General features: G+C 50.3%; 4 protein-coding genes across 7 annotated transcripts in view; 3 read left to right on the top strand and 1 right to left on the bottom strand.

The window, feature by feature from the left end:
- Positions 1-7,418, top strand: part of Xpo5 (exportin 5) — a 40,144-nt gene extending 32,726 nt beyond the window's left edge. The window contains exons 24-32 of one of the 3 annotated variants that reach the window (XM_057751783.1): positions 820-917; positions 2,195-2,241; positions 2,669-2,766; positions 3,300-3,362; positions 3,868-3,950; positions 4,285-4,392; positions 5,067-5,204; positions 5,385-5,549; positions 5,739-7,415. In XM_057751783.1, the coding sequence (XP_057607766.1) occupies positions 820-917; positions 2,195-2,241; positions 2,669-2,766; positions 3,300-3,362; positions 3,868-3,950; positions 4,285-4,392; positions 5,067-5,204; positions 5,385-5,549; positions 5,739-5,876 (938 nt within the window). In that variant the 3' untranslated portion in view covers positions 5,877-7,415. Of the gene's footprint in view, positions 1-819; positions 918-2,194; positions 2,242-2,668; positions 2,767-3,299; positions 3,363-3,867; positions 3,951-4,284; positions 4,393-5,066; positions 5,205-5,384; positions 5,550-5,738 lie in introns of all 3 variants that reach the window. The other 2 variants (XM_057751782.1, XM_057751784.1) reach the window with 2 other exon arrangements.
- Positions 2,899-12,760, bottom strand: Polr1c (RNA polymerase I and III subunit C). Of its 2 annotated transcripts, none has more exons than XM_057751787.1 (9): positions 12,619-12,760; positions 12,439-12,510; positions 9,478-9,585; positions 9,081-9,213; positions 8,478-8,597; positions 8,247-8,399; positions 8,010-8,159; positions 7,796-7,912; positions 2,899-3,384 (listed from the first exon to the last, which is right to left on the bottom strand). In XM_057751787.1, coding segments are annotated over exons 1-9 (924 nt in total). In that variant the 5' UTR covers positions 12,688-12,760; the 3' UTR covers positions 2,899-3,382. The 2 variants fall into 2 exon arrangements, with proteins under 2 accessions (XP_057607770.1, XP_057607769.1); XM_057751786.1 differs by lacking the exon at positions 2,899-3,384 and adding an exon at positions 7,435-7,696.
- Positions 12,761-12,847: 87 nt separating this feature from the next.
- Positions 12,848-17,095, top strand: Yipf3 (Yip1 domain family member 3). The gene is made up of 9 exons (XM_057751785.1): positions 12,848-13,069; positions 13,621-13,818; positions 13,949-14,055; positions 15,374-15,419; positions 15,520-15,612; positions 15,755-15,886; positions 16,060-16,173; positions 16,290-16,413; positions 16,514-17,095. The coding sequence occupies exons 1-9, from the start codon at positions 12,989-12,991 to the stop codon at positions 16,660-16,662; spliced, it is 1,044 nt and encodes a 347-aa protein (XP_057607768.1). The 5' UTR covers positions 12,848-12,988; the 3' UTR covers positions 16,663-17,095.
- A 1,927-nt stretch (positions 17,096-19,022) lies between these two features.
- Lrrc73 (leucine rich repeat containing 73) lies at positions 19,023-22,444 on the top strand. The gene is made up of 6 exons (XM_057751789.1): positions 19,023-19,710; positions 20,290-20,450; positions 20,787-20,909; positions 21,218-21,318; positions 21,775-21,997; positions 22,124-22,444. The coding sequence occupies exons 1-6, from the start codon at positions 19,439-19,441 to the stop codon at positions 22,192-22,194; spliced, it is 951 nt and encodes a 316-aa protein (XP_057607772.1). The 5' UTR covers positions 19,023-19,438; the 3' UTR covers positions 22,195-22,444.
- Positions 22,445-22,987: the final 543 nt, after the last annotated feature.

The raw sequence follows: 22,987 nt of genomic DNA, 5'->3' as shown, positions 1-22,987 counted from the left end.
CACCAGCTGGCTTTTGTTTTGTATTTATTTCCTTTGGGGTTTTGAGACAGGGTCTCTGTAGCCTTGGCCAGGCTCTGCCACCTGAGTGCTGGGCACTATCACACTTGGCTTTTGATTTTTGTTTTAAGCGATAATCTCACTGTCCTCTAGGCTGACCTGAGACTCCTGGGCACAAGTGACCCTTACGCCTTAGCTTCCTTTAGTGGGAACTATAGGCAAATGTCTATACACCCAGCTATGTGCTTTCTTTTGAACAGAACACTCAAGACCTCATCATCTTTCAGACCTTTTACATGAGGGTGTCTTTAATTCTACTCTTTAGCAACCCAGGGCCGTAATGTTTAGATAAAAAAGGTGGTTAAGGCCGGGCGGTGGTGGCGCACGCCTTTAATCCTAGCACTCGGGAGGCAGAGGCAGGCAGATCTCTGTGAGTTCGAGACCAGCCTGGTCTACAAGAGCTGGTTCTAGGACAGGCTCCAAAACCACAGAGAAACCCTGTCTCGAAAAACCAAAAAAAAAAAAAAAAAAAGTGGTTAAGCTAAGAATACAAAATAATTGAGTATATATACAGCTTATGATTCTAGGACAAAGAGGGGTGTTGATATACTTTAGTCTGAAAAAACAGCAACGTTAGGTAAGAAGGATCATCCTAACCTCCTGTGACCACCTGTCAGGAAAGGTCCTTGTGGATGAAGGGACCATCACAGGATGTTGTTTTTGTCTTGAGAGCCCTATAGTAGACTGCCCAGGAGAGTAGCCCATTGGCTGGAAAGCGAAGTGTCTACTTATGTGCTAAAACTTCTTAACCCACGGCAGCACGTGTCTTTGTGAAGCCCCTCGTGCTCTTCTGCCCCCCAGAACAATATGAGACCCTGATCGCTCCCATCCTTGGACCTCTCTTCACCTACTTCCACATGGTAAGTGGGTCAGGGAAGCAGGACAAAAATACTCTTCAATATGTGGTCCAGACTGGGGAGATGGTCTCCATAGTGCCCACAGCTATAAGGATATATATAAGTTTAGATCACCAGAACACACATGAAAGCCTGATGTGGTGCCACACATCTGTAACCTCAGCACCGGGAAGTAGGGAGATGGGTGGCACCCTGGAGCTCTTTTCCAGGGAGACTATGTTAATAAGTCCAGGTTCAGGGAGATCACACTCAGAAACTAAGGCAGGCAGTGATAGACGGAAGACATCTGACATCGATCTCCAGCCTCTACACATATGTGCAGACACTCCACACCAAACAGCCACATATACCAAATACACAGAGATGGATGCCTGCTCTTGAATCTTTGCCTAAGAAGACCTGAAAGTGACTATACAGCATCATCCCAGGAGGTTACTGCTGCTGTGGGTTAAACAGCCCCAAAGAACTCAGGATTGTTGCTGTGGGGTGCCTTCAAGTGTAAATTCTGCTCCCATCTTGCTGCAAGTAGAAGTGATCAAGGAACTGTTTCCCCTGGGTTTGTCCTTGGCTCTGGAATGAGGCAATAGTCCAGCTCAACAGAGAACACTTGTGCCCAGAGAGACCCAAAACTTCTCAAAGTATCATTAATCTAAGGGATACGGGGCATGTGTCCATGTCATTAGTGGAGTGGAGGTTATAGAAACTAAATGTTTGTTCCATTGTATTTGGTGGTCCGCTAGGGCTGGGGGAGAATAAATGACCAGGGAGGTGCCTGACATATCCCTGACTACCTTGTATTGACAGTAAATGACCAATATTGAATTCTTCAACATTTCGGAACACAGAAATTGATGTTCATGATCAAGAATTAAACTCTTTCCTATTTTGATCATACTAGAAGGTATTCCTAAGTTAATTCAAGTTCCTATTTATTTTAGATTCCTTTTTAATATTTGGGCCTTGGTACAATAAAGTTTATAGTTCAGAAAGTGTCTCTAAGTTGATATAAGGAGTTTTTCTTGACAATTGGTTCTGCCTAAAGTAAACCTTAACAGCTATTTATAGACCCTTATACCTATAATCCCAGCACTAAGAAAGCTGGGAGAAGAGGATAATCACTCACAAGTTTAAGACCAGCCTGGGATTTATAGTGAGTTCTAGGCCAGCCTAGGCTACAGAGTAAGAGCCTCTTACAAACAAACAAACAAAAAAAAAAAAAAAATAGAAGTAGGCTATGTGCTAGCCTCTCTCCATTTTAGCACTTCCTCTTGTTTCTCCAGAGACTTTCCCAAAAGTGGCACGTCATCAACCAGAGGAGTGTGCTGTGGTAAGGAATGCCCACTCCTTGGCGGGTGAGCCAGCAGCCAGCTTTGGGTGGGTAGAGAAGAAGGGGCGGGCTGGGTTTTGACTAGCCTAGGACTAAAATAGTAGTGGTATAGTCATTCCAATCTTGCATGGGATGGTTTGTGTCTGAACAGGCTGTTACCAGTGAGTGACCTGATGTTGAGATTAAGCTTTCTTTCCCCTTACCTACTCTGGATTTTGATCCTGAGCCCTCCATCCAACCAAGTAGAGTCACAAGAGATAATGTCCTTCAGTGGACTGCTGTCCATCTCTGATGTACCTTTAGAATACAGACCTGGGTAGAGCCAGAAGAGGAATGACCTGGGGCAGGGGTGTTGGTGAGGGTCACTACTTTTCTTGATCTTGCTTCCTTTGCTCTCCCATGGAACTTGCCTTTTGGTTCTCGGCAGTGGAGAGGATGAGATTGCAGAGGACAACCCTGAGTCTCAAGAAATGCTGGAGGAACAACTGGTGAGGATGTTAACCCGAGAAGTCATGGACCTAATCAGTAAGTGGCGTGTGGGGATCAGGGGAATTCACTCAGCCGCCCCACATGGGCTAGGCTGTGGTAGAGGTTCACACTGACAAGCAGAAGTTAATAGTTCTTAAGTCAATCAGTTTTTGAGTTGTAAACTAAATTGTACCATATAAGAAGACAAGGATCCAAAACAGGAACTTGAATTAATGTTTGCAGTAACTTTCTAGCTTGATCAAGATAGGTAAAAGTTCAGTTCTTAGACATGAACATCAATTTTCTATTTTCAGAAACGTTGAAGAATTCAATATTAGTCATTTATTCCCAAAGTTGTTAAGGATGTGTTAGTCACCTTCCCTGGTCATTTATTCTCAGAGGAGTCTGTAATGTCCCCCTAGCTGACTGGAAGAGGGACCCACAGTCTGGTTGGGGTCCTCTCAGAATACTTCCTTCTAATGGTGAAGCTGATTTATTCCTTGTAGAAGTGGCCTGAGATCAGTTGGCGAGGTGACTGTCATCCGTGAGTGGATGCCTTCTTCTGGTCTAGTAACTGTGCTCTCTTCCAGCGGCCTGCTGTGTGTCAAAGAAGACTGCTGAGCACAGCGCTGCTCCCACTGTGGATGGAGATGGTGAGTCATCTGTGGCTCCCCTCTGGAGAAAGAGCCGGGATATATCTAGCTGTAGTCTGTGCTGTTTCCTCTATCCAGGATAGACATGACTGAGCTCTTGCTCATTCGGTCTCTGCTCCAAGAGGCCTTCATGTCTAATCTGCCGAACCTCACATGCCCAAGCACTGTGTAATCTCTTCCTGCTTATTTCAGCTACCTGCATTCCTTTATTAAATTCATTTATTCATTATTATTATTATTGTCTCCCTCACTATATAGGCTGCCAGGGAAGGGACTGTGCTGTTCCTTTTATACTCCTGTAACAGAACCCATGCCTGTTAGCATGGACTCACATATGAAATATCCTAGTATCTCCTGCAGTGCTGGGTACCATCCATATGTGAGTGTGTCACATCTGAGCTTCAGCAGCCTTCCTGGGGCAGGACCAGTCAGCTGAGGACATTCCCATTGGGTATTCCTCTGCTGTGAAAGAATGAAGCTTAATAATAGTCTGCATTGCTTACAGATGAAGAAATGATGGCCACTGAAGTAACCCCTTCATCTGTGGCAGAGCTCACAGACCTGGGCAAATGCCTGATGAAGCACGAGGTGGGTAGAGGGGACAGATAGTACCTTTTCTCTTGGTCCAGATTCCACTTTCTTGCTCTGGGCAGATGTTCTCAGTAAAATACAGGCGCGCACTGCTGCAGAAACCTGGAGTTTAGCCTCTGTAGGACTGAGCTTTTGCCTGTTTTCTCCACTCCCAACCCCCGTTTTTGTTGTTTTTTTTTCTTTAAGAGACGGGGTCTCACTGCATAACCCTGGCTAGCCTGGAACTCACAGCCCAGGTTGGCTGCTGGTACTACAGGCCCGACTTGATGTATAATCCAATCAGATGAAAAATATTTATTTCCCATTTTTATCTTTCTTCCTTCCTGTTCAGGATATTTGCACAGCACTGTTAATTACAGCGTTTAGTTCTCTGACCTGGAAGGATACTCTGTCTTGCCAGAGGGCAACCACACAGCTCTGCTGGCCTCTCCTCAAACAGGTATGCTTGTTCATTGTTTCAAGGATGGGTTTGTTTTAGGGGGATGGTGGAAGGCGTACCTAGGGCTACAAGCATGCTAGGCAAGCACTTTATCACTGGACTACATCCCTAAGTCTCTTTTTTCTTTTGAGACAATGGTCTGACTAAATTTCCCAAGCTAGCCTTGAACCCCAGGGAGGCTTTGACATCTTAAAGATCCCGGCCTGTCTCATCCTTCAGAGTAGCTGAGGCTACAGACCTAGATCTTACCAGTTACTTTTGTATTGCTGTGACCAAGTTCACCTAATATAGACTAATTGGAAGGAGGGTTTATTTTTACTCCATTTCAGGGAGATTTCAATCTATGGTGGGTAAAGCGTGGCTAAGTTCACTGTGGCAAGAGCCGCAGTGATAGCTACCCACATCTTAGACAGGAAGCCAAGAGCACAGGTTTTGACCAGGGGCAATCATAGCCTTGTGACCTACTTCTGCCAGTCAGGCCCCAACTTCTAAAGGCTCCACTGCCTTCAAAATATCAAGAGATTGAGTATTCAGAACAAGATAGAGGCTCTTTCATTACCACCCCCTTCTTGCCTCAGAAAATTTAAGTCAGGCTTGTAGAGTAAGTCAGTTGGAAGAACTGGGAGGTGGGCCCTTGAGGCTCCCGTGGCTCCTGAGCACAGCTGTCTTCCCAGGTGATGTCTGGGACCCTGCTCGCAGATGCTGTCACATGGCTTTTCACCAGTGTGCTGAAAGGGCTACAGATGCATGGGCAGCACGATGGGTGCATGGCTTCCCTGGTCCACTTGGCCTTCCAGATATACGAGACACTGGTAAGTGGAGAGGGCATCATGGCAGGATGGCTGGCAATCTAGCCGCTTCACTTACCCTACCTCCCAGGATCTCGAGCATCTGCCATACTGCTTGTGCTGCCCGAGAGGTGGGTGTGGTGTGCAGTGGGGAAGCTGACAGGCCAAACCTACATCCATTGAGTTTATCCCCCACTTACCCAGCGCCCCAGGTATCTAGAGATAAGAGCAGTGATGGAACAGATCCCTGAAATACACAAGGAGTCCCTGGACCAATTTGACTGCAAGCTTTTAAACCCCTCCCTTCAAAAAACAGCCGATAAACGCCGGAAGGACCACTTCAAACGTCTCATTGCTGGCTGCATTGGAGTAAGTCATACATCCCTGTTATGGCTCCCAGCCCCACACAGTTGCATACTGTCTTATACTGTTGTGAGTGAATTTGAAACCAACTAGTCACTGACTGTTCTGCGTGTGTGTATGTGTGTGTGTCTAAGACCGGAGGTTGGGGGGGGTCCTCTGACCCACACTGTGAGCTGTTTCTTTTGCTCTCTACAGAAACCCTTGGGAGAACAGTTTCGGAAAGAAGTTCACATTAAGAACCTTCCCATGCTTTTCAAAAAACCAAAACCAATGCTGGAGACAGAAGTGTTGGACAATGAGGGGGGTGGACTGGCCACCCTCTTTGAACCCTGAATCACGCTTTTGGGCATCCTTCTTCGGCCTTTGTTGTCATCTCTTCTCCCCTTTGTAGCTAATCTCTAGGCCCATCTTGTACTGCCGCCTCACTTTCCACCATGTCAGCCTGGACAAGAGTGGGTCCTGTGTGGGGCCCACACCCTCTACTGAAGTATTGAGAAAAGCGAGTTAGGGCTTACACCATTCCATAGAGAGTCCTAGGGAATTGGCATTCAACTTGTAATTTTGGCTTTTCCAAGAAAAGCTAGAGTACAATGGCCTTTCCCCACAGCAGCTGCACCAGCATAGACAGGAGAGGGTGCCATGTCCAACACCACTGATCAAACTTGCAAGGGCTCAGCCAGCTTGGCTTGGACTACAAGGGACCCAATTGAGCCCCTTGCTGCTTGCTGGGCGGGCAGGGGTCCTTCTCTACTCCTAGGGGCGTGTTTGGCCTAGGTGCTACGAGCTGAACCATCCTTAGCCAGTTCTCATCCTTTTCTTAAGCAAGAATCTAGTCACTTGGTGGGATCCATGAGACAGGCTTTTGCTATGTACTGAGCACAGTATCCAGGGACAAGAGCAGGACAGAGTTTAAGGAACACTGTGTTCCTTAAAATGCACATTCACCCTTCTATGAATGACCCTCAGGGGTTTCCCCAGCCTCAGGGCCTAATGAGCATCACATGACACCACTGGCATCCAGACCTGGCAAGCTAGCAAAGCCACTGCCCTGGGACTGAGTCCAGGTGCCTTTGAAAGTTTCTGATGACTCGTCTCAAGGGTTGCTTTGTCTCTGGGAGGGACATGCAGCAAAGCAAGATGGGTGTGAGATCTGGCCCTGCCTGTTGGGAAAGGCAGATCTCTGTGTGCTGAGAGGCACACGGCTAGGCCGTGGAGTGAAGGCTGGGCAATGGGAACTGGTGCCAGGTCACTGTCCCTGCTGTGGCCATCCCTCTTTGCCTGGTGCTTGGGGTCTACAGGTTGTCAAGGTGATTTCAGTGTTTCCCTCCAAACTTGATAGCTGCCTTCTCCTGTCTGGTTAGGGCTGTGGAGGACGTAGTTGTATTTATTATGTTGTAATATTTTTAACATCCTATGACTTCATGTTAGAAATTTTCTATTGTTTATAGAACCTTTTGTAGAAATGCTAACTCTAAAGTACATGCATGTCAGTAAAAATCTCCGTTTCATACAGAAGGGCCCTATCTTCCTTTTTCAAACCAGTGAGAATCTGGTTAGGGGGACTTAACCTGTTGATGGGCTAGCCAAGCTATTAGGCAGATTTCTATCCCTGACCACCAAAACCTGGCAGCTGGCCCTCTTAGGGAAATGGCTGTCTTCTGTGGAGCTGTCTGTGGCAATACGGCTGGAGCTAAAGGCAGCCCAGGAGACAGGTGACAGCAAGCACTAGCTACAGCTTCTCTCCCCACATCTACGTAGCGATGGTCATTTGGCCTTTCTCAAACATCTTTAGGACAAGGACCTGGAAACCTTTGCTTGGTCCTTAGTTAATGCCAACCTTAACTATGGCAAGGCCCCATATTTTTAGACAAAAAAGTCCAAAAACATTTTTGCTAGGATATCAATTTATTTGGCCTTACAAAGGCATAAGTTTTAGTCTGTGGCACATTTAATAAAATGTATTGACTGGAAATAAGACTGGAACTGGACATCTAGTCACACTTGGCACGGCCATCCCAGAAATGCTATGAAGCATCAGTCCATCTGAACCGCATCCAGCTCGTCTAAGAACCGCTGGCACTTCCCCATCAGTATTTTGATGGCTTCACTCACCAACACATCTGGTGGCAAAACTCCAGTTGACTCGACTGAAACTAGGGACCAAAGAGACACTTCAGCCCTGGCAGGATTTAGCTTTTACTACAAGCTAGTTCTAAATCCTATCCAAAGAGCACCAATACCACCCCACTTACAGATATAATGGTCCCGAACACGGGCAAGCCGCACAGCCTTCTTCAGCTTCTCATTCCGGAAGATTTCTCTGCTGAAGGTATCCAACCGAGCATTGGCAACTCTAGCCAACTTTTTACCTAAGGAAAACAATGTTACACCTTAGTCAAGTTTAAGAGCCACCTTCGAAGAAAATACACATAGGTCTTGATCCCAACAGCACACCATACATCATACCTTGCACCTCCTGCACCTCAATCACGCCTGGTGAGAAGCACCGGCTCAGTTCCTCAGCCGCCTCCCCTTCCACAGGTTCAAGCAGAGTAATGTCTGGCAGGAGCCTATAGCTGGCTGTTGCCACTGGTGAGAACTTGGCATGATCTTTGCCTATGAGAAACTCTGTTACTCTCCTATGCCAGGGGCTACTGCAATCAGACTTGCCCCCACCCAGTGGCAGACTGACGGGGTTCTCACCAATGCCCTTGACGCAGTGCATGACCAGGTCAATCTCCTGACCAGGCCGAAGCTGAGCAATGAGGATGTCGTCATGCACGGGACGAATTGTGCCCTCCGGGAAGACATCAGCCTGGTTTCCCAAGGGGACCCATGTCATATGCCTGGTATATACTGGAGGGAAATATGTCAGAAAATCCCAGATTCTAAAATTAGCACTCACTAGCCCCCCTCTTCCTTACCATTGCTCACCTTTGTGGTTCACGTAGAGTTCGTTGGGGTCAGAGGAATCCTTAGCAGCACTGGGATTCCGGGTACACCTGACCTGCAGTCGAAACTGCAGTGTGTCTATCTCTGTTCCTTCTTCCTCCCCTGTATAAGTAAGGAGCAGAGTTTCACTAGCCCTGGCTGTCCTGGAAATCATTATGCATAGCAGGCTGGCCTTGAGCTCAGTGCTGGGCATGAAGATGTACAACACCATGTCTGGTCCTAGCTCTAACTAGTAACTTCTCACACAGTAAAGGTGTCAAGCCAACTTGGGAGACTTGAGTTTAATTCCTGAAACTCAAGTTAAAACCTACTGCAAAGTTGTCCTCTGACCTTCACACCCGTGTGCACCTGCACACAAAGTTTTTTAAATAAAGTACATCTCTGAGTGCTGGCACTATGCTGAAAGCTTGTGTGTGTGTGTTTTATGTATGTATACGTATATATTGACATAGTTAGGGCAAGGGCAAGTGTTCTCCGTGCGGACTACCTCGACTACAGTACAGTAATAAACCGGGTATCTGAACCCAAGAGCTACTTAAGGACAGTTCCTCCTCTTAACTGGGAATCTCATCTTGTCATCCTCACCTTGGTTCCGATATTCAAAAAGACGAGGATCAGCAAGAATGGGGATGAGCCCCAGGCGGTGAGCAAGGATCTCATCCTGGACAATGGATGTGTTATTATACACCAGAACCTTTTCCACAGCCATTGTTGGCACCTGTCCAAGGAAGCAGAATCATGCAGCTGCAAAACCCAAGTGATGGCCAACTATCTGCCTCCACAGGAAATTAAAAGATGGTCCTTCATTTTGTTCTTCAGATTTTTGAAACAGGGTTCACTAGTCCAGGTTGGCCTCAGAATTGCTCATCTTATAGGTGTGCTACACCCCACCCACCTGGAAGGAATGGCTTTGGGGAACACTTCTACAAATGAGGTGATGATAGTTCTCCCCACTCCAGCCCTCTCACCATGCTTCTCCTACCTCAGCTAACAGAATTCTCCGGAAAGCATTAGCAATGGCAGCATCAATTCCCACCATGTCGAATTCCAATGTATTTTCATCCATATGTACTACGTCCACACGGAAATTCTAGAGGGATGGAGAAAAACCTGATGGGACACCTGTTCTCTCGTGTAATTCATCTCCCTCTGATTATGCCCACCCTCAATGGATTTGCACCCTCTCTCACCTGAAGGCTTCCTCTGCCCAGGTGATGCCCTGAGTTGGAGAGTTCTTGAGTTTCCTAAGAAGCCTGCCTGGTTTGTCTTTTTCTGTGTGTGTGTGGTTTTTTTGTTGTTGTTGTTGTTTTCTTTGTTTTTTTTTAAACACAGGGTTGCCCTACATAGCCCTGGCTGTCCTCAGATTCACAGAAATACTTGCCTGTCTTCTATGTGCTAGGACTAAAGGTGTGCACACCATGTCTGGCTTCTCAGTTTTGTCTTCAGGTGAAGACACCAAGCAACATGGCTCCACACAACCCACAGAAGCGCTGCACTACAGAGCAGAACTTCCCACACCACTTAGACCAGTTATTACTGCATTTCTGTTTTTTTTTTTTTTTTGTTTGTTTTTTTCGAGACAGGGTTTCTCTGTGGTTTTGGAGCCTGTCCTGGAACTAGCTCTGTAGACCAGGCTGGTCTCGAACTCACAGAGATCCGCCTGCCTCTGCCTCCCGAGTGCTGGGATTAAAGGCGTGCGCCACCACCACCCGGCTCTGTTTATTTTTTAATCCCTCTTTTCTTTAACTTTAGTCCAGTTTGGTTCTCTTATCTGACAGTCTTCCTAAAGTCTCTCTTCCACTCACCCTGTAAATACTACTTTCCCCTAGATTCTAACCTCCTGGGTGACTTCAACCACATTTCTGGCTTAAGCAACTGCTCGGCAACTCCCGAAACTTGGTCTCACTTTTTTTTTTTTTTTTGGTTTTTCGAGACAGGGTTTCTCTGTGGCTTTGGAGCCTGTCCTGGAACTAGCTCTTGTAGACCAGGCTGGTCTCGAACTCACAGAGATCCGCCTGCCTCTGCCTCCCAAGTGCTGGGATTAAAGGCGTGCGCCACCACCACCCGGCTCTGTTTATTTTTTAATCCCTCTTTTCTTTAACTTTAGTCCAGTTTGGTTCTCTTATCTGACAGTCTTCCTAAAGTCTCTCTTCCACTCACCCTGTAAATACTACTTTCCCCTAGATTCTAACCTCCTGGGTGACTTCAACCACATTTCTGGCTTAAGCAACTGCTCGGCAACTCCCGAAACTTGGTCTCACTTTTTTTTTTTTTTTTGGTTTTTCGAGACAGGGTTTCTCTGTGGCTTTGGAGCCTGTCCTGGAACTAGCTCTTGTAGACCAGGCTGGTCTCGAACTCACAGAGATCCGCCTGCCTCTGCCTCCCAAGTGCTGGGATTAAAGGCGTGCGCCACCACCACCCGGCTCTGTTTATTTTTTAATCCCTCTTTTCTTTAACTTTAGTCCAGTTTGGTTCTCTTATCTGACAGTCTTCCTAAAGTCTCTCTTCCACTCACCCTGTAAATACTATTTTCCCCTAGATTCTAACCTCCTGGGTGACTTCAACCACATTTCTGGCTTAAGCAACTGCTCGGCAACTCCCGAAACTTGGTCTCACTTTTTTTTTTTTTTTTTGGTTTTTTGAGACAGGGTTTCTCTGTGGCTTTGGAGCCTGTCCTGGAACTAGCTCTTGTAGACCAGGCTGGTCTCGAACTCACAGAGATCCGCCTGCCTCTGCCTCCCGAGTGCTGGGATTAAAGGCGTGCGCCACCACCGCCCGGCTTGGTCTCACTTTTAACGTCACTTCAAACACCATCCTCTTGATCTATACACATCACTCTTGAGATATAGTTCTCCAGGGGGGCTGGAGAGATGGCAAGAGCACTGCACTTAAAGAACTGGGTTTTGTTTCCAGCACCAACATGGTGGCTCACCACCATCCATAACTCCAGTTCCAGGAACCTAACTCCCTCCTCCAACCTCCCGGGTCACCAGCCACACACATCAATCATAAATAAACACACATGCAGGCAAACAAATAAACCCAAAACATTTTCTTACGTTCCAAATCACAAGGTCCATTTTCACTCACACAGCCCTCACCAAAGCAATGATACAGCCTTGTTAGTTGTCACTTCCACTATCAATGGCATATCCATGCCCTCGATCTCAGCTGCCACACACAAATCTAGCAGATCTGTCAGAATTCATTTCTTCCCAGCTAGTAAGGTCACAAAATTTGATCGGTCTACTGAAAAACTCTCATTAAGCCTGTATTGCACGCCTTTAATGTCAGCACTTGGAAAGTAGAGGCAAGTTTCAGGCCAGCGGTACACCCCAATCTTGTCTACCACTCATGCCGACGTGCTGACCTCTGACAATAACGAACTGCTGGAACAGGCTCAGAGCAAACCTTACAACACCGTGCATACTGAGCCTTCGTTGCTCACCTTTTTTTTTCTTTCGGTTTTTCGAGACAGGGTTTCTCTGCATCTTTGGAGCCTGTCCTGAACTCACTCTATAGACCAGGCTGGTCTCCAACTCACAGAGATCCGCCTGCCTCTGCCTCCCGAGTGCTGGGATTAAAGGCGTGCGCCACCACGGCCCGGCCATAGCTCAACCTTTATTCAAAGTTAAAAAGCTTAATTCAGATGTCTCTTCCTTCACTGACCTTTAACTACGTCCCTCCAATGGGCTGGATTAGGTGTATCTATGTGATTCCTCCGCCCCAGCCATCGTCACCGATAATTTATTATCATTTCTTTACATGGTCCATTACCCCAGCGAGAGCGAACAACTTGTTCCAGGAACAGGAGCTGTGCCTGACGTCCATGGAGCTCCTAGCACAAGGCTCAATTTACGTTTTATGAAAGCAGCGACTCCCAACCCCAAAACTTGTGAGGTCTGGCCCCTCAAGCCGTCTGGACACCTCCAGCTCCACCCACCTTCTCGAAGCGGTCCTGGTCCCAAGCATCATCATAACCCGAATAGTTACCGGGGAAGTCAGTGGTGTGGACCTAGAGCAAACAGAGATCCGTTCACGACACAGCAGCGAAGCCGGGCCCCAAACAGGGCATCCTCCTCCCTGTCCCGCCTCTTTCTCCTCAGCTCAGACCAGAGCTTACATTGCGAACCCCAAACTCTCCCAGAACCACGCGAGTCCGCATCTCCTCCACAGCCTGAGCCGCCGCCATTTTCCACCATGCACCGACAGAGAAGCCTCCAAACCCGCGCACGCGTACAACCGCCCCTGGCTGTCTCCGCGGCAACGCTCCGCCTCCTGAGCTCTCAAACGTCGCGATATCATGCTCCGCCTCTGTCCACGTCCTTCACTTCCGGACGTCAATTGGGGCCAAACATCCGGGTTTCTCCTTTTTGCATTCCTGCTGGTACTACCTCGCCCCTCTCTCTTCCCTGGACGTTTCTTTCACCTGGGCTCAGGTCTCACACTGTTCCCACGAGCACGAGCTTCAGCGACGGAAAGCCTCGAGGGACATGGCGACTACGGCGACGCCGGCCAGCGGCGTCCGAAATGGAGCTGGCCCGGAATGGGGAGGCTTCGAAGAAAACATCCAGGTATTGAGAGTTCCGGCTGCCAGCAGCGCCCCCCCCCCCCAACAGCCGTCCCGAGTGTGGCTGCTGTTCTCGCGCGCGGCGTGGAAGTCGGCCACCTTCTGACCTCCCTGAGTCGGCCACGCGAAAGTCTGTAGGGCCAGGCTGAGGCTCCAGCGGGCCTCGGGTCTCTTCCTGCCCGGAGCTGTGCGGGACGGGGTGGGAAGTCTGTCCGGGTCAGGCACAGTGTAGGGCTAAGAGGATAGGATTCACTGGCACGCCTTAAAGATGGACCGTGTGCATAGGCTTTTTTGAGGGTTGGGGAAGGCAGATGGGCTCTTGTGCCGCTCTCTGCAGCCTCGAGAGAGAAAGTAGGAAAACAACGTGAGTTGGAGACGATTAGATTTTCTGGACCACGAAAGTGTGGCGACCAAGTGTGCCAGCAGTGAAAGGAAGGAGTGTGGCCCAGTGGGTAGCAATTCCAGTATCCTTATCAGTGGAAGAGCACAGCCTCAGCCCATGAGATGAGCAGAGAACAGATGGGCCCCTCACTCTAGGAGCCATTGTCTTCACAGGGTGGGGGCTCGGCTGTGATTGATATGGAGAACATGGATGATACCTCAGGCTCCAGCTTCGAGGATATGGGTGAGTTACATCAGCGCCTGCGTGAGGAAGAAGTGGACGCTGATGCAGCTGCTGCAGAAGAGGAGGATGGAGAGTTCCTTGGCATGAAAGGCTTTAAGGGACAGCTGAGCCGGCAGGTGGCTGACCAGGTAAGCAGATGGGAAAGTGGACTCGTGTACGTCCCAAGTTGTAGGTTTTTCAGTTAGAATTACACAGAAATCCAGCAGAGATGGGATGACAGCCCTGAGCCGAGAGTGTAATAATACCATCTCCCTTCAGATGTGGCAGGCAGGGAAGAGACAAGCTTCCAGGGCCTTCAGTCTGTATGCCAACATCGACATCCTGAGACCATACTTTGATGTGGAGCCTGCCCAGGTCCGAAGCAGGTGAGGAGCCTTCTCAGACCAGTCTGCCCTCATGTCCAGTCCTCACCCAGACTACAGTCAGATACTGAGCCCAAGCTCTGGTGGGCTCCCCTACTTTAACCCCATCACCCAGACTACAGTCATACTGAGCCCAAATTCTGGCGGGCTTCCCTACTGTAACCCCATCACCCAGACTACAGTCATACTGAGCCCAAGCTCTGGCGGGCTCCCCTACTTTAACCCCATCACCCAGACTACAGTCATACTGAGCCCAAATTCTGGCGGGCTTCCCTACTGTAACCCCATCACCCAGACTACAGTCAGATACTGACCCTAAACTCTGGCGGGCTTCCCTACTGTAACCCCATCACCCTAGTCACCAAACCTGCTGCGGACTACAGCATGGCGAAAGTCCGTCGGCTGTGTCCTCTGTCCAGCGTGTTAGCCACCGTCCCTCCACACCTCGCTCTAACAGCGTTCACTCTGTTCTCGTTCCCCTCAGACTCCTAGACAACTCTACTTTCTTCCACCAGGCAGCTCTTCAGACGGCAATACATTCTTATTCCTGGGCTGGTCTCCCCAGAGACTAGCTACACCTCAGAAGCAAGCTCTGCCGCCTTGAGCATAGTCATTCGCTGACTTCTCAAGAACTGGATTCAATCCTGGCTTGGTGTTAACTGAGCCTTGAACCCAGGGCCCTGTACACTGAGGTTTTATTCTGTGATACCAGATTCATTGTGAGGATAGGTGGGAGCCTTGCCATTGAGTGCAGCCACAACACAGAGCTCTAGCATGACTGCGAGATACACAGGAGGGACACTTGAGCCCTGAAAGGGAAGCTTCCCAAAAAAAAGTCATGTCTTAACTAAAAGAATAATCCAAGAAACCTTGCTAAAACACAAGAATAAGCGAAGGTATAGTAGTCATAGACAAAGAGAGAAATGACTTCTTTTTTTTATTCTGTGTGCATGTCCATACCACTTCAAGTACATTTTTCAAGAAAAATGCCCACTGCCTGGAAGAATATAAGTAGTTGGACTGCTCTCAGGGCTTCCACGTATTGGGTGCCCTCCCACTTACATTCACCTGTCTTCTGTAGGCCATGTAGTAAATCCTCGGCTCTCTCCAAGTTTTCCAGGTAGCTGCTATTCCACTCACCTCAGAGAGTTGACCTCGCACAAAATGATTCCTTTCATTCCCTGTCTTTCCCCCTCCCCCTCATTCAGTATGTCCTCTGGCCCCGCCCTATCCCCTGTTGATAAGACATGAGTAAGATGCAGACCCTGCCCTCCAGAATCTCAGCATATTGCTGCATCTGCTCTCCTCTCCTCTCTCCTAGGCTCCTGGAGTCCATGATCCCTGTCAAGATGGTCAGCTTCCCCCAGGTGACTAGGGAATGGCATGTGTGCAGAGCCGGGGAGGCTTCAGGGTAGAGTGTGGGCCAGCAGGCCCAGCCTCCAGTCTGAATGTGTTGTGTGCTGACAGAAAGTCGCCGGTGAGCTCTACGGACCCCTCATGCTGGTCTTCACATTGGTCGCCATCCTCCTCCATGGGATGAAGACTTCTGACACCATTATCGTAAGCAGGACACAGACCTTCGGGGTGGGGCTGACGTAGTTAAAGACTGCTGAGGATATGATGGTGTGACACCTGAGTGACGCCCTGGGCGAGATCACAGGTGTCTCAGCCCTAAGCAAAGCCTTCACCCTTCACCCCACAGCGGGAGGGCACCCTGATGGGCACAGCCATTGGCACCTGCTTCGGATACTGGCTGGGTGTCTCGTCCTTCATTTATTTCCTTGCCTACCTATGCAATGCCCAGATCACGATGCTCCAGATGCTCGCACTGCTGGTAAGGAGCCGGTCCTGGGAGTGGGCAAGGAGAGCCTGAGGTCAGTAAGGTCCTGGTCCGCTGCTCTCCAGGCATCTGTGGACCTGGGATGGGAGGAGCAGGCCAGAGAGCCCTCCATGGAGCCAAAGGCCACTCCAGCCCAAGTGATGGTGCTCTCATCTCTCTCCCCGCAGGGCTATGGCCTGTTTGGGCACTGTATTGTCCTGTTCATCACCTATAACATTCACCTTCATTCCCTCTTCTACCTCTTCTGGCTGCTGGTGGGTGGGCTCTCCACCCTGCGCATGGTAAGCTGAGCAGGTTTTGCTGTCCACCCACAAAGGACTCTACAGGTTCTGCCCTGGCTATCTTCTCCATCCGTCCTTTAAAACAGGCCTTCTGAACTGTGTACCTGTGGCCCTAGGTGGCAGTGTTGGTGTCACGGACTGTAGGCCCCACCCAGCGGCTGCTCCTCTGTGGCACACTGGCAGCGCTGCACATGCTCTTTCTGCTCTATCTCCATTTTGCCTACCACAAGGTGGTAGAGGGTAAGTGGCAGGAGGGTCTGTAGTGGGGAGTGGGTTGGATGAGCAGACCCGGGGGCCTTCCTAGCCAGTTCTCACTCATCCTGCATCCTTCCTCCTTTAGGGATCCTGGACACCCTGGAGGGCCCCAATATCCCACCCATGCAGAGGGTCCCAAGAGACATCCCTGCGGTGCTCCCTGCTGTCAGGCTTCCTGTCACTGTGGTTAATGCCACCGCCAAAGCAATAGCAGTGACCGTGCAGTCACACTGACCCTACCTGAAAGCCTTGGCCAGCCCTGACCCCCAGCTCTGGAGAGAGGAAGATTGAAGGACAGTACTGAGGACGTGTATCTCTTTGATGAGGTCTGCAGCAGACACTGAGCTGTCGCTCCTAAACACCTCCTTGGCATGGGGCTTGGCTTCTCAAAGGCACGAGGCCAGAAACTCCTGGCCAGAACTGCAAACCTCTGCAGCCAAGTGCAGAATATGGGTCAGCTCTTCTGAGGCCCTCACCACCTACCCCTCTTTTCTCTCCCTTTCTCTCCTGTCTTGCTAAATATAGACTTGGTAATTAAAATATTGATTGAAGTCTGGAACTACAGCTCCTGTTCCAGCCATTCTCCTGTCACCCTACCTCAGATACACATTTCCGTTCTGTCAGCAGTGCTGATGTCGTATGCCTTCTGTACCCTCACTCGGGCAGGGTGAAGGAAGGACAGGCGGCAGCTGATTACAGAAACTGCCCTGAGGGCTAGAGATACTTGATCCACAGAACAGCAGGCAGGACCAAGCATGAGAGCCACAATCCTCACATATATGTACACCAGGCTTAAGTCCAGGCTGGCTGTACTTTGGAGAAGCCGATGCAGCAATGACAAATGAACAAGTTTCCACTGACATCATTGCAAGGACTTCTGCACCTGGGCCGCTGTCAGATAATGTCCACATGCGCCTGATATTTGGAAGCCAAAGATGGTTCTGCTGAGGCTTAGATTTCTGTTTTCCCTCCAAGTGTTACTTTTGAGCACCACCACCCTTTAGCCTCCATTGAAGAAGTAAATTCAGGCTGAGTATGATGGTATATTCCTTTTAATCCCAGCACTCAGGAGGTAGAGGCTGGTGGTTCTCTGTGATGTCAAGGCCAGCCTTGTCTACAAAGTGAGTTCCAGGCCAGTTAGAGCCAGACCCTGTTTCAACAAAAATAAATTCAGAGTGCTGGTTAAAAGCAGATGCTTTTTGGGAGGACTTGAGTTCCATTCCCAGCACCCATGGGGGGTGGCTCACAACTGCTTGTAACTCCCCTCCAGCCCCAGGAGCTCCAGCGATCTCCGAGGTCACCTGCACTCACCACACAGACACATGTGTACACAATTACAAATAAAACCTGGGGCTTGGAGAGATGGCTGGAGAACGAGTGCACTGCTCTTGCAGAGGACCTGAATTCAGTAGTTCAGTTCCAGCTTCCAAGGTGGCTGGCTCAGATTTTCCTTGTAACTCTAACTCCCTTCTGGCTTCTGCAAGCATCTATATACCTGTAGTGTGCACAAAAATTAAAAAAATAATTTAAAAATATTTACATAAATTCAAATAGTTAACAGGGAGGAGGGCTTTTAGCTTTACTGGCTTTTTTTTTTTTTTTTTTTTTTTTTGGTTTTGGGTTTGTTTGGGTTTTGGTTTTTTTTTCCGGGGGAGGGCTAGGGAGAGTTCCAGACAAAGTCTCTTTATGTAGCTTAGCTCTGTCTATCCTGGAACTCTGTAGACCAGGCTGGTTTTGAACTCACTAAGATCTGCCTGCCTCTGTCTCCCAAGTGCTGGGATTATAGGTGTGTGCCACCACAGTCCAATTTTTAGCTCACTTTTTTCTTTTTCTTTTTTTTTTTAAAGATTTATTTATTTATTGTGTATATAGTGTTCAGCCTCCTTGTATGCCTGCAGGCCAGAAGAGGGCACAAGATCTCATTACAGATGGTTGTGAGCCACCATGTGGTTGCTGGGAATTGAACTCAGGACCTCTGGAAGAACAGCCAGTGCTCTTAACCTCTGAGCCATCTCTCCAGCCCTAGCTCACTTTTTTCAAAGGAAAAAAAGACACTTCTTCCTGTTGCACTGCAATCAGGGATAAAATTCGATTTCACTTTGCTCCAGTCACTTTACACGTCCCCACCCCCACACCGATCCCCACAGCTTTGGGTTGATGTGACACCCTTTGATTTTGGCAGTCCCATTCTCCTGGATATTAAAACGTCTTCAAGGCTCGTTCACCTGCCCTACCCTAGGGATTCTGTCCTGCGCAGCCATATTGACCGGGAAGTCCCCGTGGACCGGAATCCCCACGCATGCTACGCCTTGCGTCACTGGGTTATGGGGGCGGGGCGGGGCGGGGCACGGATTAAAGGGCCTAGGGACTGATTGTCCAGGGTATTGGAGACGGCGCAAAATCTCCGGATTTAGACTCTAAGAATGGAAAAGCACTGGAGAATAAGTAAAAGAAGTTGAAATGGCACCAAAGGCTGTCTCAACGTGTCTTGCCTCTATCCTGAATCCCTCTACTCTTTTCACGCTGTCAGGCCCTCGGATCCTAGTTCTTTGCCCTAAGACAAGCATCGTGCGCCCGCCGCGTGGTTCATACCGGGAGGGGCGAGGCAAGAGCCAGTGACGCAACCGTTGCTATAGGAACTCGCCGCCTGCTCCGGTGCAGCAGCCTAAGCTGAGCTGCATCCCGCCCCGGCTGTCCCCCAGAGCCGTGCTGCCGGGCCAAAGCCGCGAGGGAAAGGACAAGCGCGGGGCGGCTGCGGCTCTGTCCCCGGGCCGCCCCCGCCCCCACGCCGCTTCTCCCCGTCTCCGCATCCCGGGCCCGCGCCTGCTTTCGCTCCCGCCGCGGCCCGGGCTCGCTTCGTCGCCTCCACAGCCACGGACGCCTCCGCTCCGGCTGCGACCTCAACCGAGATCGAGACCTCAGTCCCTGCCCCGCCCCAGACCGCAGTCGGGCCAACTTCTGCCCAGACTGGGACACCGGTGCCAGCCCCCGAGGCCCAGTCGTGGGGACCATGCTGCCCAGCTCCATCCAGATTTCGGGGGAGCCGCTGTCAGGCGCTGAGGTGCGGGACATCTGCCGCGGCCTGCGCGACAACGCGGTGCGTCTGCTCTCGCTGCGCGGTTGTCGCCTGTGCGACCGCGACTTCGGACGCATCTGCCGGGCCCTAGCTGGAGCCACATCCCTGGCGCAGCTCAACCTTAACCTGGGCGTCGTGTCCAGCCCCAGCCGCATCAAGCAGCTGGCGGAAGCGCTACGGACCAACCGCTCCATCCAGTCCCTCTTGTGAGTGTGTCCCCTCGCAAGGGGGTCCCGGCTACTGCACCCCCTACCACCTCCTGCATCTCCACATTATCTTCCAGTACCTGTTTTTCCACCGTCCCGCCTTCGCAACCACTAATGCACACCTCATCTTTCTTCTGGGTCCACCACACCCTCCCAGAAACATGGATCGTTCCTAGACTTTGCTCCACATTCGGCCCTGCAGGAGAGCTGGAATGCCTAGCTCTTCCTGGTAGGGAATGTCGTTCCTCCCCATCCCATCCCCAGTTACTTCATTGTGAACCCCTCACTTCTGAGGAAGGGTCACCTCCCATGGAGACTACACCCCAGCCCTTTCCACTGAAAGATCTCAGAGACACCGTGAGCATATATGCCAGCTCCCCAGTCCACTACCCACACCGTTCCCTGTGCAATGTTCTCATTACCAGTTCCTACAACAGAAAGAAACCACATTCCCTTTCCCTTTCCGTCGTATGCCTTCAAATCTAGAATTTCCGTTCTTCCTCCCATTCTTGTCTCGAGGAAGGGCAGCTTTCTCAGATAAAGCTCGTGATTCCAATGTAATCTCATCTCAACCTTCAGCCTGCACGGGAGCCCACTGACGGATGCGGGACTGGCCTTGCTGAACCCTGCCCTGGCTCTCCACCCTGCCCTGGTGGCTCTTGACCTGGGAGACTGCATGCTGGGTGATGAAGCCATCAACCTCATCTGCGGCCTCCTCCCTCCAGACGGGGCCAAGTCTGGTGAGCAGGGTCCTTCTGAGTGCATGGGCTAGCCCGACTGAGGAAGGCTGAATGCGGAGAAGGGGGTGTGGCCCAGCGCTGAGAGCTGGGAGGGTGCGGTAAGAATGCCTTCTTACCCTTCTTAGGAAGGGAGAAGTTCAGGGACTGAGCCAAGTGGAAACAATGGTGATCCAAGCAGGGGAGGCGTGAGTAGGTCCCTAATTGCTCCAGACTACTATGGTTGGGGGCAAGGTGTCTCCCAGCCATTAGGCTAATCCCATAGATGCATGGTAGAGAAGGGACTGGAGAAGGGCCTGACTCCACCCATCCTGGATTCTCACTGATGCTGCTGCCTAGGTTTGAAGGAGCTAACACTGAGTGCCAACCCTGGCATCACCCCTAAGGGCTGGAGCCGCCTCGCCATTGCTGTGGCCCACAGCTCCCAAGTCCGCGTCCTCAATCTGGACTACAACCCCCTGGGTGAGCTTAAAATCATTTCCTTCCATTTTCACTGCTCCTTCCCCATCCAGAGACCACCAGTTGACACACATAGTAACCCCCATTCAATGAAGGGAAGATGAATGAGAACCCCCAGGGTTCTTGTAAAAGAGCCAGATGACCAACAGGTAGGTTAAAGCCTCCATCAGAACCCGTGGATCTGATGCATCTCACTCCCTTCCTGGCCACTCACCTGCGTCTCCCGGCCAGGCATGGTGGTCCTGACCAGGACTAAGGATTAACAGACCTCTGTTATCTCAGGTAGCTGAGAATTTGTGCTGTCTCTCTAGGTGACCATGTGGCAGGGATGCTGGCTGTAGCTGTGGCCTCAAGCCGTACCCTAGAAGTACTAGACTTGGAGGGCACAGGGCTCACCAACCAGTCAGCTCAGGTGAGAGGGCAATGTTTTGGAGACAACTAGGTGAAAGACTGAGATAATCCATGCCGGGGACGGACCCAAGGGCTGCCTAAATTGTGTTCATTGTTTTGTTTTGTTTTTTTCAAGACAGGGTTTCTCTGTGTAACCATCCTGACTGTCCTGGAACTTGCTTTGTAGACCAGGCTGGCCTCGAATTCACTGAGATCCACCTGCCTCTGCCTCCCAAGTGTGCAGCATCACCACCCAGCTTGTTTTAATTTTATAATTTAATATTTATTTTCTGTGAATATTTTACCTATATATCTGTGGTGCCCATGGAGGTCAGAAGGTGGTGTCAGATCGCTTGCATCTGGAGTTAGATGGCGATGAACAGCCGTGTGGGTGCTGGGGAGAGCAGCAATTGCTCTTAACCACAGAGCCACACCTCTCCTGTTCATTCTTTCCTGTGCTCTTTTCTCCCTTCCCCAGACCCTACTGGACATGGTAGAAAATTACCCGACTGCTTTGCGGAGCCTGGTGTTGGCTGAGAACAGCATTAGCCCAGAGCTGCAGCAGCAGATCTGTGACCTTCTCTCTGAGGGGGAGGAAGAGGAAGAGGGAGCAGGAGGGGCTCTCGACACCCAGGAGTGGGGGAGAGGCCGGGAGCCTGCTCCCCACCAGCGGGGTGGCAGCTCCTGGATGTGCCCCAGCGGTAAGAACCTGGAGAATGAATGAGAGCTAGGTCTGGAAGATTTAGAACAAGAGGGTGGTGCTGGGAAACCAGGCCATGGCTTCCATCTGTTTGTGACACTAAGGAATATCCTCTGCCCTTCCACAGATCCCAGCTCTCAAATGGTGCTAATGACATCAGGACTAGGGGACAGTCTGTTGGCAGAGACCGAGATGTGACTCTCCATGTGGGCTTCTGCGCATCATTACATTTGTATGTGTCTCCACTACCTTCCTCCACATGGCAGGGCAAGGTCCTGGCTGGGGCTCTGGCAGCTCCTGGCAGTGGTGGGAGGCTCTGGAAGCTGTCACTGGGCAACAGCCTTGGGGGATGGGGTGGGGACGGGACTTGAACCCAGGGTACTGACTTTGAACTTGTTGGCAGCTCTGGCTGCAACCCGCTGGCTCGGAACAGATTTTATAAACTGCACAACCTGGCTTGTAGCTGTAGTCACTGGGGGATGACCAGTGGGAGGGACTGGCAGTGCCACTAATCAGTGTTAGGGGGTATCACTCTATAGCTCAGACTCTAAGAGGTCAGCCTAGGTCTAGGACCTAAGGGTCCTGGGAGTTCAGATGCCTGAACATAACTGGAGCGAGAAGCTGAGCTGAACTTTATCCTCCTTCTACAGGGAAGCTTAATGTTAGACCCGCTGTTATCTGACACCTCCTCCTCATGCCTTGGCCAAGGGAAGCCAGGTAGAACAGGCTAAAGGGGAGTCTCTGGAAAAGACTAGGAGAAATTGGATTAGAAATACTTAAGTGTTGGACAGGTGTTCAGCAGTTAACACATGACCCCAGTTCCAGAGTACCAAACCTCTGGCCTCTGTGGCCACCTGCATGCACGTCTGCACGCATGCGTGCGCACACACAAACACTCAAAAAATGTTAGCTAGGCATGGTAGGTCACCCCTTTAATTTTAGCACTAGAGGCAGAGGGCAGAGGGTTCTGTGAATTCCAGGCCAGCCTGGT

This window comes from Chionomys nivalis, chromosome 19 (genome assembly GCF_950005125.1).
Source record: "Chionomys nivalis chromosome 19, mChiNiv1.1, whole genome shotgun sequence".
Taxonomy (NCBI): domain Eukaryota; kingdom Metazoa; phylum Chordata; class Mammalia; order Rodentia; family Cricetidae; genus Chionomys; species Chionomys nivalis.
The sequence above is the reverse complement of the archived record's forward strand: the minus strand, read 5'-3'. Positions and strand labels throughout refer to the sequence as shown.